We start from the raw sequence: 22,720 nt of genomic DNA on the forward strand, positions 1-22,720 counted from the left end.
ACAGTGTACACACACAGTTTATACACAGTGTACACACACACAGTGTACACACACACAGTGTATACACAATAATGTCCACGTTGTAGCTGAGCTCACACACCCAAGGGAGGGAGCAATGGAAAATGAATCTAAATAAACTTAAACTTCAACTCTGTGACGTCACCACTCTGCATTACCTCATTGGCGTGAAACGCCAGGGTAAGGTGTACCTCGTTAGTGACGTCATGTCACCAAGGTATTCATCCCTCCCCCGTCCACCGCTCTCTTGAGCGTGACGTCACCTCCGCTCGGGTCGCTGCCGATATCGTTCCAGTGGCAATCCTTATTTGGGCAAAGCTACGCCCAGTGACTGGTAGCTCATAATGTGTCCGTTAAAGCCGTCGCGAGTTTATTGCGACGGGTTCAGCGCCCACGCCCCCATCCCTCGACCAATGAGCCGGCCTCATTGACATAATTTATTCACAAGCTTAGTTTTTTCGGTAAAGTCACGTTGAAGGGAAACAACAAAATAATAAAATATACATAAAACAATAAAAAATTCTCACGACGTTTCGACCATAACTCAAACGGTCGTCTTAAGGTGAAGACGACCGTTTCAGGTGAAGACGACTGTTTGAGTTATGGTCGAAACGTCGTGAGAATTTTTTTATTGTTTTATATACATTTTATTATTTTGTTGTTTCTCTTCAACGTGACTTTACCGAAAAAACTAAGAATATGAATTACTGCAGTCACGAAAGCTTTAAATCAAAATATAATTTATTCAGTTACAGAGCCGCTCATGGGAGGGGCGTGTCTCTTACCCCGGAATTGACGTCATGTTACCTGCTTACACGCGTTACGTCGTGAGGTAACAGGAGGCTGCTGATCCGCGCTTGCACTGAAATCCGAGGTGAGAAATTCTCATGGTGGTCGTGGTTGTTGTTTACCAAGGTAGAGCTTCTCTCTCTCTCAGGGATGTCAGTTGAGTAGCAGCGAGCATGGGAATCGATGTCCAGGTTGGAACTTTACAACGCGGGGCCTAGCCACGCAGGCCCTTGCCTCCTGCCCTCGCCTGATTGCTTCACTTTAATTATCTCGCTTAAGTTTAATTTGTCTTCACCCGGCTCGCCACTTTGTAACTTTGTTTTATTGTAAATATGCACGCAGTTTTTATTTTCTTTTGTTACCAGGCCAAGCCCGCTTGAGCTGCTATACCGCTCTTGTTATCAGAAGCGACCTGCCCACAACAACACAAGGTGAGGCTTTGTCAACGTGTGTGAATAGGAATAGGTTTTACCCTTTTAACTGGCACAAAAACTGACACCTTTATAATTAAGGTGTCAGCTTTATAATAAAGGTGTTAGTTTTTGTGCCAGTTAAAAGGGTAAAACCTATTCCTATATCTTGTTTCTGGCAAATGAGGTCTCATAATGTAAATGCTCACCCCAAGCCCTCAATACTCTGATAGTGCGCTGTTTTTGAGTTGTACGCCTTTTGGCGTCTTCTGGTCCAACACCAGTGGAGACTAAAGGGCTCTAAGAAAAGCCGTCTCGGGTGTGGACCAATGAAATTCAAGGACAGTGCCAATATTATTATCAGAGTTGTCCTTTTTTGTTTGCATTTTGACTGCTTGTGTTGTGGTTATTGCAAACATGATGCCTTGAACAAAGGTGTCAGTTTTTGTGCCAGTTAAAAGGGTAAAACCTATTCCTAAAAATTGATGCTTGCAAGAAAGAAAAACGCCGAAACAAATCAATTTACCTAAATCGGATGTTTTCACTCAAGGAACTTTAACCTTACCCCACTTCTACATAAGGTCGATTTTGGTCACTCGGGGAAGGGAATAATTACGTGGCGAGCTGGAAATAGTCACGTTCACTTAGAAATTCCAGACAGCGTTAGCTGTGCAAATTTTCACGACGCCAGAGCTCAGCGTTGGAGAGGTTTTTGCTGCTTCGCACAAACAAACAGATGGAATGTTCTGCTTCATATTTAAGATAGCAGTTCTACCCGTTCTTCGCACGGAGGATATGTATTGAACTCCCGAGAAGCCAATGGCTTCATCGGCCAGGAGCGAAGCGGCACCTAAAATCTCCCGGCACGCTGTTAACAGCTCTAAGCATTGCAGAGCGCTTAACTCAGAGGTGTTGCGGGTTGACGCCAGACACTTCATGGTCATTCCCCCCCCCCAAAAAAATATACAAAAGCCAGTATAGTATGGAACATACCCACATGCCAAATTTCAAGTGTGTGGCACGTTGGGAAGTATGCTAAACATTTCGAACAGACACAAGTATCCACACATTTCCCTTTCATATATATAGATTAATCAGCATTTTGCGACCCCCACGGCCACCGTGTGGCATATTATTACGTGCCAGGGACTCTATGAGAGGACAACAGTCCGAGTCCATAATTGGCAATAAGTAATGGCAGAGCAGTTGTGACTCAGAATTTTGCGCAGTTGCGTATACAGTACACGACTTCCCTGAAGGCAAACACCTTCAGCGAGCACAATGCCGATCACACGCGTCGAATAAAAAGCAAGGGACAAGTCATTACTTACTAACAACTCCTTACTAACAACTCCTTACTAACTAACAACCCCTTACAACTCCTTACTTACTAACAACTCCTTACTAACAACTCCTTACTAACAACTCCTTACTAACAACTACTTACTAACAACTACTTACTAACAACTCCTTACTAACAACTCCTTACTTACTAACAACTCCTTACTAACAACTCCTTACTAACAACTCATTACTTACTAACAACTCCTTACTTACTAACAACTCCTTACGTACTAACAACTCCTTACTTACTAACAACTCCTTACTTACTAACAACTATCATTTTTCATTGCTGGAGGGGTTGCCCCCCCTACCTGAAAATCCTGGCTCCGCCTCTGAGTGTGTGACAATGTCAAGTTTGTGTTTGCAGTAAAGTCTATTAACTCTATTGAGCACGGAGGTTATATCAAAACAGTAGTTTAGTTTTTTTTTCCTCTGCAACTCTTTGTAAGAATGGAGTCAGGAAGTTAACACATCACACACGCGCAGCTGAAGTCGGATCTGTTCATCCCAGCATTCAAGGACATCTGTGCCTGGCTTCACACCTCTAAGTTGTGATTGAACATTAATTTATGCATTTCTGCATAACACAAATAGTATTATTTTAAACACCCTTTGCTATGTCAGCTGAATTTAGCTTTCATAAATATTCATTTTGAAGCCAGACAGCTGAAATTATGTGCTCGGAGTTTTTGGTGAACATTCATTTTGAAGATATGAGAGCTTCCAGGATATGTGTATAACCATTTGCCCTCTCATTGTGTGCCATAACAGCCCGTGTGATGAATTTGGGACACTTTTCCACTATATCATGAATATATGAATAAGTATAGACGTGTAAGTCACGTGTTACTGTGTATATATGCTTTCCTCTGTGCATCGATACTGACGTGTAGATGGTGTGGATATTATTTTTTTCTGTCTGCCGCTGACGCTTCCTCTGACGCTTCCTCTGCAGAATTGGTCTAATGGAGCAAATGCACTCAGCGCAGCTCGGTATGACAAGTCAACAATGCGACCGGTGTGCATACAGCACGGATCGTACTGGAGATTTCACACGGCACAAGAGAACTCACACAGGAGAGAAACCCTTCAAGTGCAGTGTGTGTGGGAAGGCGTTTGCATGGCAATCTGTTCTTCAGACCCACCAGAGAACACACACAGGAGAGAAACCCTGCAAGTGCATTTTGTGCGGGATGATGTTTTCACAGTTATCAAATCTTAAAGTACACCAGAGAACACACACGGGAGAGAAACCTTTCAAGTGCACTCTGTGCGGGAAGGCATTTTCACAGTCACCACATCTTAAAGCACACCAGAGAACACACACGGGAGAGAAACCCTTCAGGTGCACGATGTGCGGGAAGGCGTTTGCACAGTCATCAAATCTTAAAGTACACCAGAGAACACACACGGGAGGGAAACCATTAAAGTGCACTTTGTGTGGGAAGGCGTTTTTACTGTCATCTGTTCTTATAAAACACCAGAGAATACACACAGGAGAGAAACCATTCAAGTGCACTTTGTGTGGGAAGGCGTTTTCACGGTCATCTGTTCTTAAAAAACACCAGAGAACACACACAGGAGAGAAGCCCTTCAGGTGCATTTTGTGCGAGATGATGTTTGCACAGTCATCAAATCTTCAAGTACACCAGAGAACACACACGGGAGAGAAACCCTTCAGGTGCACTCTGCGGGAAGGCGTTTGCATATTCATAAAATCTTCAAGTACACCAGAGAACACGGAAGCATCAGAAGATCTGCAAGGAGTGGATTCTGAAATCAGCTTGTGAAAGTCAAAGTGCCACCATGAGCCCATCCCTTGTGAAACACAAACCGGAAAAAAATCCCAGCTTGGACACTTTTAAAGTTATCGAGGTGAAATATGAAGAGGTGATGGTGAAGAGGGAAGAAGTGATGGTGAAGAGGGAAGAGGTGATGGTGAATAGCGAAGAAGTGAAGGTGAAATGTGAAGATGAAGATTCAACTCCAAAATCGGACCTTCACATCGATGGAGGCAACGTAAAGCAGGAAGGAGAATTCTGACTGTGAGGCAGAGCGAGGCAACTCCCAGCAGTTTGTGGAAGTGGAGGTGTGGGTGGACTTCCTAGACAATACAAAGTCAAGTGGAGACCTGGTAGATGTGTAAGCTTGAGACAATGTCGCTACAATAGATGCACCTTTGTCACAGGCCTTTAATGAAAAGAATGTGAAGTTGAACACTCAGTTCCTAGGTTCAACCTGCAGAGTAAGAGTGAGCGGCCAGTCTTTGTGGACCTGTGGGTTGGGGAGATCTCTGACCAGGAGCGAGAGCCTAGAAGCCCCCAAGCATTCAATATGTTATCGTAATAATTGCATTTACTCGGTGCTTGCTTAATCGTTTAGGCAACTCTGATGTTTGTATCTCGTCTGAAACACTCGAAGAGCATCCCCAAGTAGCAGCTGCCCCTGTGTGGCACAAGGTGGTGGCCCTGCACCGGCCTGCATTTATTTTTTCCACCTGAAGACGACCGCTTGTGTTACGATCTAAGCGTCGTGATCTATTATTATTTGTTCTACCTACGTGACTTTACTGAAAGAACCAAAGAGTATGTGAACAAGAGGCTGTCAGTAGGGGGTGATGATTGATGTTTCATCTCAGTTTTGTAATTTGTCGCTAATGTTTAGAATTCGCCAGCATGCAATGGCCTACTCGTTTTGAATGACACAATAGTATGTTTTACATCCACTGTTAAGCAGACGGTGCATATTTTTAAAATAGCTTCTTGTTAATACGATGTAACCTGATGCAGGATATTTCACTGCAGTAATTCAATTTTGTTAATATGCCTGTCAATAATTAAGAATGAATACTTGTCTGATTGTGCGTGTACATGTAACATTTTGTCTATGAGGGTCAAACATTGATTAAGTATTCAAATCTAGATTGATTAAGTGATGTTAGGACAAAGTGTGTGTGTGTTTGGAAGTAACCTGTACAGATAACTCGGGTGAGACCCGTTGTTCTTGTGATACAGGTCAAAGGGTACTTTTGTGTTTCACGAAGCGTCGGCCTCTGAAGCAACTCATCGTCTTTGAAATAGGGAGCACGCTCGGATCATTCATCAGTTACAAGGCATACCACTTAAAAGTTACACGTATAGGAGGAGGTACATTCTCTACAACACGAATTGTAGTTTTGTGTTACGTGTTGACGTAGATTTTGTCTAACTAGGACTAGAAATGCACCTTGCTGATTCACGTCTGGATGTTCGTACCTATCGCTTGAAGCAAGCCCCACTGCTGCTGTTGTTGAGACGCTGTGCACCAATAAGGGTCCAAGCATTTTAGGGCCTTCAGGCCAGGAAAGTCACAACATTTACAGCACACGAAGGACGCATTCACGCAAGCGCCCCGTGCTCCGTTTTGAAGTTTTAAAATGAAACATCTTTGAATTGTGTTGTGTTTTGAATTAGATGATTCTTATTTCTTCATTAAAAGCTTATTTCATTTTACATCTGGAAGACTACGTTGAAAAGGATATTTCGTGTGAATGTTCTCTCGTCGTTAAGTAGACGATGGCCTTGCCGGGGGTTCGGTTCGATGCGGACTTTCACCTGTTTGGGATTGCGGGATCGAGATAAGGCGACACGGAGCTGCTGGCCGTCTGCAGATCGATTCCAACCTAATCGAACGTCTGTCCCTGCGCCTCCGTCGTTGGTACAGGGGGTGCTGGATAATGATTGGAATTACCCCAATTTTGACCGTGACACCAACACGCGTTGTGAATGGCGCAACGTTATGTTTTACATCCGCCGTTTAGCAGACTGCGCATATTGTGGTGAATGTTACTGGGGTAGCCAGGTGTGCCTGTCCGTCGTTCGCATGCAGGGGGCGCGTGTAGGTTTACAGCGCCCCCTGCGTGAAAACGACGGAAAGGGCAGCGTTCATCACGGTTAAAGTTGTGCGCTTTTATTTTAAATGTTATTATTTTATAAGGTGATGTTGATATCGAAAACTGACACATAGCTGGCATGCCATAAATAGGAAATTAACTCTGCTTATTCGAATCAATGTATTCATATATGTTGATGAACTGTTTTCAAGCAGATTTTGTGTCTCTAACGGCGACTACAGGGACCACGTGATTGTTTAAAAATGTCTTTGATTATAACTATAATTGCCTACAATTCGTCATGTGTAGCTTATTTAGACTATAATTTATTCACTACCCAAAATGTATTTACTTGAAAACATAGAGCTGATATTTATTCTTGGTTCTTTCGGTAAAGTCACGTAGAAGGGAAACAAAATAACAATTAAATTCTCACGACGTTTCGACTGCAACACAAGCAATCATCATCAGGTGTCACACACAGGCACACACACAGAGACAGGCACACAAAGATACAGGCACACACAGTGTGTACACACACACATAGTGTACACACACAGTGTACACACATAGTGTACACACACAGTGTAGACAGTGTATACACAGTGTACACACAGTGTATACACATAGTGTACACACAGTGTGTACACACAGAAACAGTGTGTACACACAGTAATGTCCACGTTGTAGTTCCTGAGCTCACGCACCCAAGGGGTCTCTGTTCAAGAGATGGAGCAATGGAAAATGAATCTAAATCAACTTAAACTTCATTCCCGCTCTGTGACGTCACCACTCAGCATGACCTCATCGCTGTGAAACGCCAGGGGGAGGTGTGCCTCGCTAGGGACGTCATGTCACCAAGGTATTCACCCCACCCCGTCCACCGCGCCACTTGAGCGTGACGTCACCTCTGCTTGGTCACTGGCGATATCTGTTCCGGTACAATCCTAATTTGGGCAAAGCGACGCTCAGTGACTGGCGGCTCATTAACATAATGAGTTCGTGAAAGCCGTCGCGAGTTTATTGCGACGGGTTCAGCACCCACTCCACCATCCCTCGACATATGGCCCAGGCTCATTAACATAATTTATTCAGTTAGCTGCTCGTGGGAGGAGAGTGTCTTGTACCCCGGACTGACGTCATGTCACCTGCTGCTGCCGCGTGACGTCACGAGGTAACAGGAAGCGATCGCTTCGCTCTTGCACTGAAATCCGAGGTGAGAAATTTTCATCGTGTTGGTGGTGGTCGTTGTGGTGGTGGTTGTTGTTGTTTACCAAGGTAGAGCCTCTCGCTCTCTCTCGTGGGGATGTCAGTTGAGTAGCAGCGAGCATTGGAATCGATGTCCAGGTTGAAACTTTACAACGCGGGGCCTAGCCACGCGGGGCATTGCCTCCTGCCCTCGACTGATTGCATTCACTTTAATAATCTCGCTTAAGTTTAATTTGTCTTCACCCGGCTCGCCACTTTGTAACTTTGTTTTATTGTAAATATTCACGCAGTTTTTATTTTCTTTTGTTACCAGGCCAAGCCCGCTTGAGCTGCTATACCGCTCTTGTTATCAGAAGCGACCTGCCCACAACAACACAAGGTGAGGCTTTGTCAACGTGTGTGAATGTTTTGACTTAAAACTTTGGTGACTGCAGGAATTTATATTCTTGGTTCTTTCGGTAAAGTCACGTAGATAGAAAATAAAATGAAAATAAATGGAAAAAAATGTAAATAAAGCAAAAAACTCACGTGGTTTTGATCGCAACACAAGTGGTCTTTATTTAATGTAATTGTATAATCTGTTATTGTTATTTTCTATCTACGTAACTTTACCGAAAGAAACAAGAATACGTGTGTCAATGTCTATCGGTCAAAGACGCTCAGCAGAGAGAGGCGCAAACTCCAAATATACAGCAGGCGTCAGGGTCGGGATCGAACCCACGACTTCCTGTATACCAGGTGAGGTAGTTAACATCTCACCACGGAGAGAGACACGCAAACTCCTGTTAGCCTCGGCTATGTTCGTTGATCCTCAATTAATTACTTGGTGGAGTGAGGAAGCATTCATGCCAAGCAGATGAAGGTGGCCAGGCATGCATGATTCTAGACACGCCACCGCCTGTTTACCCAGTGACAGTGTACAGTTTGCAGTAACGCCTATTAACTCTGTTGAACACGGAGGTTATATAACAGTAGTTTACTTTTGTTTTCCTCTGGAACTCTTTGTAAGAATGGAAACAGGAGGTGAATACAGCACACACATTCAGCTGAAGTCGGAACTGTTCATCCCAGCATTTAAGGACATCTGAGCCTGGATTCACACCTCTAAGTTGCGATTGAACATTAATTTATGCATTTCTGCCTAACACAAATAGTATTGTTTTCAACACCCTCTGCTAGGTCAGCTGATTTTAGCTCTCATAAATATTCCTTTTGTAGCCAGACAGCCGAAATTGTGTGCTCGGAGTTTTGGGTTAACATTCATCTTGAAGATACGAGGGCTTCCAGGCATGTTAATAACCATTTGCCCTCTCATTGTGTGCCATGACAGCCCGTGTGAGGAATTTGGGAAACTTTTTTACTACATCATAAATATATGAATAAGTATAGACGTGTAAGTCACATGTGACTATATATGCATTCCTCTGTGCCTCGATACTGACGTGTAGATGGTGTGGATATTTTTTTCTGTCTGCAGCTGATGCTGGTCTGATGGAGCAAAGGCAGTCAGCACAGCAGCTCGGTACGACAAGTCAACAATGCGACCAGCGTGCATACAGCACGGATCGGACTGGAAATTTGACACAGCACCAGAGAACTCACACAGGAGAGAAACCCTTCAAGTGCACTGTGTGTGGAAAGGCATTTGCTTGGCCATCTGTTCTTCAGACCCACCAGAGAACACACACAGGAGAGAAACCCTTCAAGTGCACTGTGTGTGGGATCGCGTTTGCACAGTCCCCACATCTTCTAGTACACCAGAGAACACACACGGGAGAGAAACCCTTCAAGTGCAGTGCGTGTGGGAAGGCATTTGCACAGTCATCTCCTCTTGTAGCACACCAGAGAACACACACAGGAGAAAAACCCTTCAAGTGCAGTGTGTGTGGGAAGGAGTTTGCACATTCATCTGCTCTGGTAACACACCAGAGAACACACACGGGAGAGAAACCCTTCAAGTGCAGTGTGTGTGGGAAGGCGTTTGCACAGTCATATGCTCTGGTAACACACCAGAGAACACACACGGGAGAGAAACCCTTCAAGTGCACTCTGTGCGGGAAGCCGTTTGCACTTTCATCACATCTTCAAGTACACCAGAGAACACACACGGGAGAGAAACCCTTCAGGTGCACTCCATGCGGGATAACGTTTGCGCAGCAACCACATCTTCAAGTACACCAGAGAACACAGAAGCATCAGAAGGTCCACAAGGAGTGGAGTCTGAAATCGGCTTGTGAAAGTCAAAGTGCCACAATAAGCCCATCCCTCATGAAACACGAACCGGAAGAAAATCCCAGCTTGGACACTTAAAGGTATCGAGGTGAAATAAGAAGAAGTGATGGTGAAGAGCGAAGAAGTGAAGGTTAAATGTGAAGATGAAGATTCAACTCCAAAATCGGACCTTCACATCGATGGAGGCAACGTGAAGCAGGAGGAGAATTCTGACTGTGAGGCAGAGCGAGGCAACTCCCAGCAGTTTGTGGAAGTGGAGGTGTGGGTGGACTTCCTCCGAGACAATCCAAAGTCAAATGGAGACCCGGTAGATGTGTAAGCCAGAGACGATGTCGCTACAATAGATGCACCTTTGTCACAGGCCTTTAATGAAAAGAATGCGAAGTTGAACACTCAGTTCCTAGGTTCAACCTGCAGAGTAACAGCGAGCGGCCGGTCTTTGTGGACCTGTGGATTGGGGAGATCTCTTACCAGAAGTGAGAGCCAAGAAGCCCCCAAGCATTCACTATGTTATAATAATTGCATTTACTCGGTGCTTGCTTAATCGCCTCGGCAACTCGGAGTTTCGTATCTCGTCTGAAACACTCGAAGAGCATCCACAAATAGCAGCTGCCCCTGTGTGGCACAGGGTGGTGGCCCTGCACCGGCCTGCATTTATTATTTTTTCCGCCTGAGGACGACCGCTTGTGTTACGATCGAAACGTCGTGATCTATTATTATTTTGTCTACCTACGTGACTTTACTGAAACAACCAAAGAGAATGTGAACAAGAAGCTGTCAGTAGAGGGCAATGATTGATGTTTCATCTCAGTTTTGTAATTTGTCGCTAATGTTTAGAATTCGCCAGCATGCAATGGCCTACTCGTTTTGAATGACACTACAATAGTATGTTTTACATCCACTATTAAGCAGACTGTGCGTATTTTTTAAATAGCTTCTTGTTAATACGATGTAACCTGATGCAGAATATTTCACTGCAGTAATTCATTTTTGTTAATATGCCTGTCAATAATTAAAAATGAATACTTGTCTGATTGTGCGTGTACATGTAACATTTTGTCTATGAGGGTCAAACATTGATTAAGTGTTCAAATCTAGATTGATTAAGTGATGTTAGGACAAAGTGCGTGTGTGTGTTTTGGAAGTAACCTGTACAGATAACTTGGGTGAGACACGTTGTTCTTGTGATACAGGTCAAAGGGTAATTTTGTGTTTCACGAAGCGTCGGCCTCTGCAGCAACTCATCGTCTTTGAAATAGGGAGCACGCTCGGATCATTAATCAGTTACAAGGCATACCGCTTAAAAGTTACACGTATAGGAGGAGGTACATTCCCTACAACACGAATTGTAGTTTTGTCTTACGTGTTGACGTAGATTTTGTCTAGCTAGGACATGAAATGCTCCTTGCTGATTCACGTCTGGATGTTCACGACCAAGGGTTGAAGCAAGCCTGACCGCCAGCGGCGCCCCTCATAACCATTTGCGGCCTTGGGCCAGGAAAGTCACGAAAGAAATTGCACGCGAACAACGCCTCCACGCAAGCTCCCGATGCTCCGTCTTGAAGTGTGAAAATGAAACAGCTTTTAATTGTATTATGTCTTGAATGGTATAATTGTATTTCTTCATTAAAAGCTTATTCATTGAAAACGATATTTGGCGTGAATTTTCTCTCGTCGTTAAGTTAGACGATGGCCTTGCCGGGGGTTCGGTTCGATGCGGACTTTCACCTGGTAGGGGATTGCGGGATCGAGATAAGGCGACACGGAGCTGCTGGCCGTCTGCAGATCGATTCCAACGTAATCGAGCGTCTGTCCCTGCGCCTCCGTCGTTGGTACAGGGGGTGCGTGTCTCCGTTGTGGAGTTTCTGGGTAATGTTTGTAATTGCCACAATTTTGACCGTGACACCAACATGCAATGACCTGTGCGTTGTGAATGACACCACGTTATGTTTTAAATCTGCCGTTTAGCAGACTGCGCATATTGTGGTGAATTACTGGGGTAGCCAGGTGTGCCTGTCGGATTTGAACCTCGGCAACGGATAGAGAATGCGCTACCATATTCCTGGTTCTTTCGGTAAAGTCACGTAGATAGAAAAATAAAAGATAAAAATAATAAATTAAAATTTCCATAATAAAATAATAACAAATAAAAATAATTAATTGAAAATAAATTGATGAAAAGATGCCATGTGTCGACTGAGATGACTGGCCTATGCACCACCTGTGCCCCCCACTACACACAGTGTACACACACACAGTGTACACACACAGTGTACACACACAGTGTGCACACAGTGTACACACACACATTGTACACACACAGTGTACACACACACAGAGTACACACACAGTGTACACACACAGTGTGCACAGTGTACACACACACACAGTGTACACACACAGTGTACACACACACACAGTGTACACACACACAGTGTACACACACACACAGAGTACACACACAGTGTACACACACACACAGAGTACACACACAGTGTACACACACACAAACATAGTGTACACACACAGTGTACACAGTGTACACACACACACACAGTGTACACACAGTGTACACACACACACAGTGTACACACACAGTGTACGCACACATTGTGTACACACACATTGTACACACACAGTGTACACACACACAGTGTACACACAGTGTATATACAATAATGTCCACGTTGTTGTTGTAGCTGAGCCCACGCACCCAAGGGAGGGAGCAATGATAATTAATCTAAATCAACTTAAACTCCAATCCCGCTCTGTGACGTCACCACTCAGGATTACTTCATCGGAGTGAAACGCCAGGGGGAGGTGTACCTCGCTAGTGACGTCATGTCACCAAGGTATTCCACTGCGCCCTTGATCGTGACGTCACCTCTGCTGGGGTCACTGCCGATTGAGTTCCAGTGCCATTCCTTATTTGGGCAAAGCTACGCCCAGTGACGGCAACTCATTAACATAATGTGTTCGTTAAAGCCGTCGCGAGTTTATTGCGATGAGTTCATTGCTCACGCCATATGGGACGAGTTACATTAACATAATTTATTTATTCTCTAATTTATTTAGTTACGGAGCCACTCATTGTGGGAGGAGCGTGTCTCGTACCCCGGATGTGACGTCACGTCACCTGCTGCTGCGTGACGTCACGAGGTAACAGGAAGCTATCGCTTCCTGCACTGAAATCCGAGGTGAGAAATTCTCATTGCGATTGTTGTTGTTGTGGTGGTTGTGGTGGTTGTTGTTGTTTACCAAGGTAGAGCCTCGCTCTCTCTCGTAGGGATGTCAGTTGAGTAGCAACGAGCATGGGAATCGATGTCCAGGTTGGAACTTTACAACGCGGGGCCTAGCCACGCGGGGCCTTGCCTCCTGCCTTCGCCTGATTGCATTCACTTTAATTATCTCGCTTAAGTTTGATTTGTCTTCACCCGGCTCGCCACTTTGTAACTTTGTTTTATTGTAAATATTCACGCAGTTTTTATTTTCTTTTTCACCAGGCCAAGTCCGCTTGAACTGCTATACCGCTCTTGTTATCAGAAGCAACCTGCCCACAACAACACAAGGTGAGGCTTTGTCAACGTGTGTGAATGTTTTGACTTAAAACTTTGGTGACTGCAGGAATTAATATTCTTGGTTCTTTCGGTAAAGTCACGTAGATAGAAAATAAAATAAGATAATAAATTAAAATAAATGTTTTTTTTAAATAAAGCAAAAAACCCACGACGTTTCGATCGCAACACAAGTGGTCTTTATCTTATTGAATTTAATCTGTTATTTTTATTTTCTATCTACGTGACTTTACTGAAAGAACCAACAATACGTACGTCAATGTATCTATCGGTCAAAGACGCTAAGCGCGTGCCGCTGTTGACTGAATGTGTGGAGGGGAACACCTTCACCACGGGGAGAGAGAGACAGAGACACGGATAGCCTCGGCTATGTTGATGATCCTCAATTCATTACTTGGTGTAGTGAGGAAGAATTAATGCTGAGCAGATGAAGGTGGCCAGGCATTGTTCTGGTCACACCACCACCTGTTTACTCATGGCAGTGTGTGACAGGTTATATCAAAACAATAGTTTATTTTTGTTTTACTCTGGAACTCTTTATAAGAATGGAAACAGGAGGTGAACACAGCACACACATTCAGCTGAAGTCGGAACCGTTCATCCCCAGCATTCAAGGACATCTGAGCCTGGATTCACACCTCTTAAGTTGCGATTGAACATTAATTCATGCATTTCTGCATAACACAAATAGTATTGTTTTCAAAACCCTTTGCTATGTCAGCTGAATATAGCTTTCATAAATATTCATTTTGTAGTCAGACAGCCGAAATTGTGTGCTTAGAGTTTTTGGTTAACATTCATCTTGGAAGATATGAAGGCTTCCATGCATATTAATGACATTTCCCCTCTCATTGTGTGCCATAGCAGCTCGTGGAGAGAAACCCTTCAGGTGCAGTGTGTGCGTGAAGGCGTTTGCACGTTCATCAAATCTGATGAATTTGGGAAACTTTTTCACTACATCATGAATATATTAATAAGTATAGACGTGTAAGTCACGTGTGCATTCCTCTGTACCTGACGTGTAGATGGTGTGGATATTATTTTTTTATGTCTGCAGCTGACGCTTCCTCTGCAGAATTGTTCTGATGGAGCAAAGGCAGTCAGCACAGCTCGGTACGACAAGCCAACAATGCGACCAGCGTGCATACAGCACGGACCGGACTGGAAATCTGACACGGCACCAGAGAAGTCACACAGGAGAGAAACCCTTCAAATGTACTGTGTGTAACAAGGCATTTGCATGGACATCAGTTTTTCAGAACCACCAGAGAACACACACGGGAGAGAAACCCTTCAGGTGCACGATGTGCGGGATGGCGTTTACACAGTCATATAATCTTGTAATACACCAGAGAACACACACGGGAGAGAAACCCTTCATGTGCACTGTGTGTGGGAAGGCGTTTGCACAGTCATCTGCTCTTAAAACACACCAGAGAACACACACGGGAGAGAAACCCTTCAAGTGCAGTGTTTGTGGGAAGACATTTTCAGGTTCATTTGCTCTTAAAACACACCAGAGAACACACACAGGAGAGAAACCCTTCAAGTGCAGTGTTTGTGGGATGGCATTTTCATGGTCATCTGCTCTTAAAAAACACCAGAGAACACACACGGGAGAGAAACCCTTCAGGTGCACTGTGTGCGGGATCGCGTTTGCACAGTCACCACATCTTCAAGTACACCAGAGAACACACACGGGAGAGAAACCCTTCAAGTGCAGTGTGTGCATGAAGGCATTTGCACAGTCATCTGCTCTTGTAACACACCAGAGAACACACACGGGAGAGAAACCCTTCAGGTGCACGATGTGCAGGATGGCGTTTGCACAGTCATATAATCTCGTAACACACCAGAGAACACACACGAGAGAGAAACTCTTCAAGTGCAGTGTTTGTGGGAAGGCATTTTCACGGTCATCTGCTCTTAAAAAACACCAGAGAACACACACGGGAGAGAAACCTTTCAGGTGCACTCTGTGCGGGAAGGCATTTGCACATTCATCAAATCTTCAAGTACACCAGAGAACACACGTGAGAGAAACCCTTCAAGTGTACTCTGTGCGGGAAGCCGTTTGCAGATTCATCAAATCTTCAAGTACACCAGAGAACACACACGGGAGAGAAACCCTTCAGGTGCACTCTGTGCAGGAAGGCGTTTGCACAGAAACTACATCTTCAAGTACACCAGAAAACACAAAAGCATCAGAAGATCCACAAGGAGTGGAGTCTGAAATCAGCTTGTGAAAGTCAAAGTGCCGCAATGAGCCCATCCCTCATGAAACAAGAACCGGACGAAAATTCCAGCTTGGGCACTTTTAAAGGTATCAAGGTGAAATATGAAGAAATGATGGTGAAATGTGAAGAAGTGATGAGCGATGAAGTGAAGGTAAAATGTGAAGATTCAACTCCAAAATGGGACCTTCACATCGTGAAGCAGGAGGAGAATTCTGACTGTGAGGCAGAGCGAGGCAACTCCCAGCAGTTTGTGGAAGTGGAGGTGTGGGTGGACTTCCTCTGAGACAATACAAAGTCAAGTGGAGACCCGGTAGATGTGTAAGCCAGAGACGATGTCGCTCCAATAGATGCACCTTTGTCACAGGCCTTTAATGACAAGAACGTGAAGTTGAACACTTTGTGGGCCCATGGGTTGGGTAGATCTTTAACCAGGAGCGAGAGACAATAAGCTCCCAAGCATTCACTATGTTATAATATTTGCATTTACACGGTGCTTGCTTAATCGCCTTGGCAACTCGGAGTTTTGTGTCGTACCTCGTCTGAAACACTCGAAGAGCATCCCCAAGTAGCAGCTGCCCTTTTTTGGCACAAGGTGGTGGCCCTGCAGCAGCCTGCATGTGGACAAGAGCCTGTCAGTAGGGGGCGATGATTGATGCGTCATCTCAGTTGTGTAGTTTGTAGGCAATCTTGATTGCGAAGCTTTCGTGACTGCAGGAATCCACACTCTTGAGTTATTTCGGTAAAGTCACCACGTGGGTAGAAACAACAGATCACGGCGTTTAGATCACAACACGAACAATCGTCATCAGGTGGGACAACCACAGCAAGAGAAACTGCTGAAGTAGTAGGCGCCTACTCCAGCAGTTTCTTCTTCTTGCTGCTGTGCTTGTCCCACCTGATGACGATTGCTTGTGTTGCCATCGAAACGCCGTCATCTATTATTTGTAGCGTAATGTTTTAAATTTGCTACATTTTGACCCAGACGCCAGCATGCAACGGCCTACTCGTTTTGAATGACGCAACAATAGTACGTTGTACATACACTGTTAAGCAGACGGTGCGTATTTGTAAAATAACGTCTTGTTAATACGATGTAACGTGATGCAGTCAATTTCGCTGCAGTAATTCAATGTTGTTAATATGCCCGTCAATGATTTAGAATTAATACTTGTCTGATTGTGCGCGTGCATGTAACATTTTGTCTGAGGGTCAAACATTGAATAAGTGATGTTAGGACAACGTGTGTGTGTGTTTTGGAAGTAACCTGTACAGAGAACTCAGGTGAGACCCGTTGTTCTTGTGATACAAGTCAAAGGGTACTTTTGTGTTTCACGAAGCGTCTGCCTCTGGAGCAACTCATTGTCTTTGAAATAGGGAGCACGCTCGGATCATTCATCAGTTACAAGGCATACCACTTGAAAGTTACACGTATAGGAGGAGGTACATTCTCTACAACACGAATTGTAGTTTTGTCTTACGTGTTGACGTAGATTTTGTCTAACTGGGACTAGAAATGCTCCTTGTTGATTGACGTCTGGATGTTCGTACCTATCGGTTGAAGCAAACCCCACTGCTGTTGTTGAGACGCTGTGCACCAATAATGGTCCAACACATTGACGGCCTTCAGGCCAGGAAAGTCACAACATTTGCACACGAAGGACGCATTCACGCAAGTACACCATGCTCCGTTTTGAAGTTTTAAAATGAAACATCTTTGAATTGTGTTGTTTTGAATTAGATGATTTTATTTCTTCATTAAAAGCTTGTATCAATTTACATCTGGGAGACTTCATTGAAAAGGACATTTCGTGTGAATTTTCTCTCGTCGTTAAGTAGATGGCCTTGCCGGGGGTTCGGTTCAATGCGGACACAAACAGTGTACACACACACTGTACACACACACAGTGTACACACACAGTGTACACACACACAGTGTACACACACAGTGACACACAGTGACACAGTGTACACACACACAGTGTACACACACAGTCCACGTTATTGCTGAGCTCACACACCCAAGGGAGGGAGCAATGGAAAATGAATCTAAATCAACTTAAACTCCAACCCCGCTCTGTGACATCACCACTCTGCATTGCCTCATTGGCGTGAAACGCCATGGGGAGGTGTACCTCGATAGTGACGTCATGTCACCAAGGTATTCATCCGTCCACCGTGCTCTTGAACGTGACGTCACCTCCGCTTGGGTCGCTGCCGATGTGTTTCCAGTGGCAATCCTTATTTGGGCAAAGCTACGCCCAGTGACTGGTGGCTCATTAACATAATGCAACCGTTTAAGCCGTTGCGAGTTCATTGCGACGGGTTCAGCGCCTACGACCCCATCCCTCGACATATGGGCCGGCCTCATTAACATAATTTATTCATTTTGATTTAAAGCTTTCGTGACTGCAGTAATTCATATTCTTAGTTTTTTCGGTAAAGTCACGTTGAAGAGAAACAACAAAATAACAAAATATATATAAAACAATAAAAAATTCTCACGACGTTTTGACCATAACTCAAACGGTCATCATCAGGTGTGTCGGTTTGCATAAATTTATTTAGAAAACGGCATATTTATTTATTTATATAAAATAACGTTTGCGTCACGCGCAACGATGGCAGTTTGCCAGGACTAGTCCATCTATTTTTTGAAAAGAGGAGGGGGGAGACGAAATTTGTTTTTATGTATGCTGTCTGAAAGGCACTGTAAGCGTGAACAATCAATCAAGAACTGAAATGATTTATCAAATCTTTCCAATGATTGCTAAGATAGAATCCATCTTCTCGGTTGAAATTGTCTCTGTGTTTGTATATGTGGATAGCCTCATGAACGAATCTCTCATGGAAGCCAGATGGCTTACAAAGAACCTCCGTCTTGGAAAAGTCAATGGCATGTGAGACTACTGAATTAGAACAATGATCTGCTACGGCCGAGGTGTTGCTTATCTGAAACCGGATTCCCACCACCATCCATCACAGAAGAATTCTCTCATCAAGACTCTGTATCATAGAGCCCAATGCATATCCGACCAGGAACACATAAGCAGTGAACTCAAGCACGTACACCAAGCTCTTAGGGCTAATGGTTACTCCGACTATACAATCCGCAAAGCTATCACTCAAACCATGAAGAAGAACCCTCTTGAGGAGCCTTTCAAAACCATCACTTTACCCTACATTGCTGGGATCACAAAAAAGATCTCCAAAATCTTGAATAAACACAAGATCCAGGTCCGTTTCAACACATTACATAAAATCCGTGATCTGGTTCCGTCTGTAAAAGATGTGATTCCGGACATACAATACCCTGGTGTCTACAAACTAAGTTGCCTCTGTGGTAGTAGTTACATTGGAGAAACCATATACGTTAAGTGGAATTGGTAAAAAAAATATTTGTACACGTAGAGGCGTTGTGGTCCATAAGTCTGGTGACACAGAGCCGTTGTGGTCCATAAGTCTGGTGACACAGGCGTTGTGGTCCATAAGTCTGGTGACACAGAGCCGTTGTGGTCCATAAGTCTGGTGACACAGAGGCGTTGTGGTCCATAAGTCTGGTGACACAGGCGTTGTGGTCCATAAGTCTATGGGCTGTGTTGAGTCTATGGCAGTGTTGAGTCTATGGAAGTGTTGAGTCTATGGGTAGTGCTGAGTGTGTAGACAGTGTTGAGTCTGTGGGTAGTGTTGAGTCTATGGCAGTGTTGAGTCTATGGGTGGTAGTGTTGAGTCTGTGGGTAGTGTTGAGTCTATGGCAGTGTTGAGTCTATGGGTGGTAGTGTTGAGTCCATGGGTAGTGCTGAGTCTATGGGTAGCAGTGTTGAGTCTATGGGTGGCAGTGTTGAGTCCATGGGTAGTGCTGAGTCTATGGGCAGTGCTGATTGTATGTGCAGTGTTGAGTCTATAATAGTGTTGTGTCTATAGTAGTGTTGAGTCTATGGGTGGTAGTGTTGAGTCTATAGTAGTGTTGAGCCTATGGTAGTGTTGAGTCTATGGGTGGTAGTGTTGTGTCTATGGTAGTGTTGTGTCTATGGTAGTGTTGAGTCTATGGTAGTGTTGAGTCTATGGGTGGTAGTGTTGTGTCTATGGTAGTGTTGTGTCTATGGTAGTGTTGAGTCTATGGGTGGTAGTGTTGAGTCTATGGTAGTGTTGAGTCTATGGTAGTGTTGTGTCTATGGTAGTGTTGAGTCTGTGGGTGGTAGTGTTGAGTCTATGGGTGGTAGTGTTGAGTCTATGGTAGTGTTGAGTCTGTGGTAGTGTTGAGTCTATGGTAGTGTTGAGTCTATGGTAGTGTTGAGTCTATGGTAGTGTTGTGTCTATGGTAGTGTTGTCTACAGTGAGGGAAAAAAGTATTTGGTCCCCTGCTGGTTTTGTACGTTAGCCCCATGACAAAGAAATGATCAGCCTATAATTTTAATGATACGTTTATTTGAACAGTGAGAGACAGAACAACAACAACAAAATCCATAAAAACGATTCGCTACGTGGCCATGAGTGACGGTGAAATATGAAGAAGGGGCGACCTTGAAGCGTGAAGGTCAGGAATCTTCTCCGGGTGCTCCTCCCACGTTTGCAGGCGCCTATCAACGTCATCACAGCATCCCAATGGCAGTATTCTCGACACGAATATCTCGAGACTCAAGAAGGCTATTCTGGATAAAAATCATACGCGTTATTCTCATGATTATTGTAATCCTCATGTGTGTATGTTGAACTCCTTTCGCACAGTACGTAGCCAACCTTGCTATACATCCTAAAAATAATAGAAGAGTCATCCTATGCAGAGACCGGTGCCTGCCAATAAATGTGTAACTTCCACCCTCGAGCTCAGATAAGAGCCGTCAAATGTATATTTGACAATGGTGACACTTTGCTTTGTGTTTCTGGATAAGGTTAACATATAGGTTGCATTTTGCATTCAAACAGATGACTATACAGGAATACAGCTTCTGACCTTCAAGTGTGCATAACGTTCATTTTATTTAAGCCGAGATGCCATTCATTAATGTGAATGGAAATAAGCTCAAATATGTTTTATGAAAGTATACCACATTGATGAAATTTATGGTGTGCATTATTGAAGGTCTGTGAACTTTATAACAGTCTTCCCAGCAAGTGAAGAAACTTGTCAAGCATTTCTAAAACACTTTATATAAACAAGGTTAATGTTTTAATGGTATCTGTGAAAGCAGAGGATGGAGCTCTTTTTTCATCAGCGGAGTACGGTGCCACACTCTTACACAGCAACTCTTTGAGTTTATGGATCACGCAATGATCGTAAAACTCTGCACGCCCGACTTGCAGGGCAGCACTGTGGTGTCTGTCAGAGCGTTCATTTTGATCTATGCACGTAGTCTTCAGTCTCGGTGGTGCTTTCCTGGGTAAATATTCTAATGAAATATGGATGATGAATGTTAGCAACTGCTCAATCTGCTGTGTGTGTATATATTTACATTTCTGCTCTAATTTGATGCGTGAGAAGGGGAGATCCATTTTTCACTTAATGGGAACCAGTCTTTCCAAAAAAAGACTGCAATATAGTGGCTGTACAAATATACTTACAGCTTTGTTGAACAGCACCGCTCACCTTCATTACAGTGGAGATAACCCATGTATATCTGTTCACCAACATTGATCTGTTGTTCACACATTACTAAGCTTGTGGTTATGGTGGTGGAGGCAGAAAAATACATTCTCATCCCCACAGTCCACAATTGTAATGCGAGCTTGTGATCTTTGCAGGTCTTTCTCCGGGTCAGACCACCTTGCCTTGCACATGAAGAGTGTTGTATGTGTAGAGGTGTTACGGGAGGGTGACACGCGGTTGTGTAACGGTGGCCACACAAACACGTGTAGAGGTGTTACGGGAGGGTGACACGCGGTTGTGTAACGGTGTCCACAAACACGTGTAGAGGTGTTACGGGAGGGTGACACGCAGTTGTGTAACGGTGGCCACAAACACTTGTAGGGGTGTTACGGGAGGGTGACACGCGGTTGTGTAATGGTGTCCACAAACACGTGTAGAGGTGTTACGGGAGGGTGACACGCGGTTGTGTAACGGTGGCACACAAACACGTGTAGAGGCGTTACGGGAGGGTGACACGCGGTTGTGTAACGGTGGCACACAAACACGTGTAGAGGCGTTACGGGAGGGTGACACGCGGTTGTGTAACAGTGGCCACACAAACACGTGTAGAGGTGTTACGGGAGGGTGACACGCGGTTGTGTAACGGTGGCCACACAAACACTTGTAGAGGTGTTATGGGAGGGTGACACGCGGTTGTGTAACGGTGGCCACAAACACGTGTAGAGGCGTTACGGGAGGGTGACACGCGGTTGTGTAACGGTGGCCACAAACACGTGTAGAGGTGTTACGGGAGGGTGACACGCGGTTGTGTAACGGTGGCCACAAACACGTCCGCTACGGCCACCACCCTGGGGGACTGGGGGACGCTGTGATCACTCCCAGCCCCGCCCCTCAGTGAGGGACAGTATAAAAGGTGGGACCCGGGGAGCCGAGGTTTAGTTCGACTCAAGCAAGATGAAGAGCCAGTGAAGAACGAAGATCGACTAGCCAGACCCTGGAACTCCTTTGGCCCACTGCCCTTCTGAGGGCCGGGCACAGCTTGCCAGGGTGTGACCCCAGAGCCACGAGGGCCGATGTCCTTCCGAGGGCCGGACTCGTGTGGCTGGTGATCGGGACCTGCGCCGAAGCTGGGCCAGGTCAGACAGCCTCCTGAGAGAGGACCAGGATAGAGGGAACCAGGGAGCTGGCGTGGGCTAAGGCTCGGGGAACGTTCCCTCTGTAGAGTACGGGTGAAGAGGCCGTTACCTCTTCAAGTATCAGATTAGCCACTGTAGAGTGAAGTGTCTGTAATAAATACGTGTTGCCTCCGAAGAATAAGTCTCCGTCGTCAATAAGGCCACTACACTTGCACAGCTGCTTCTGAAGTTGCTTGAAAGAGCCATTCTTACCCAATAGACAGTTTTTCACCATGACACAGGGGGTTATTTTGGGGGGTTATATATAAATGTTGT

The 22,720-nt window shown here is 44.8% G+C and overlaps 1 protein-coding gene across 1 annotated transcript in view; it reads right to left on the bottom strand.

The window, feature by feature from the left end:
- Positions 1 to 12,899, bottom strand: part of LOC142910266 (uncharacterized) — a 31,035-nt gene extending 18,136 nt beyond the window's left edge. The window contains exon 1 of the mRNA XM_076059967.1: positions 12,895 to 12,899. Within this exon, the coding sequence (XP_075916082.1) occupies positions 12,895 to 12,899 (5 nt within the window). The remainder of the gene's footprint in view (positions 1 to 12,894) is intronic.
- Positions 12,900 to 22,720: the final 9,821 nt, after the last annotated feature.

This window comes from Petromyzon marinus, unplaced genomic scaffold (assembly GCF_048934315.1).
Source record: "Petromyzon marinus isolate PM22_M1 ecotype Great Lakes invasive population unplaced genomic scaffold, UKy_Petmar_22M1.pri1.0 PM_G_Scaffold_14, whole genome shotgun sequence".
NCBI lineage: Eukaryota > Metazoa > Chordata > Hyperoartia > Petromyzontiformes > Petromyzontidae > Petromyzon > Petromyzon marinus.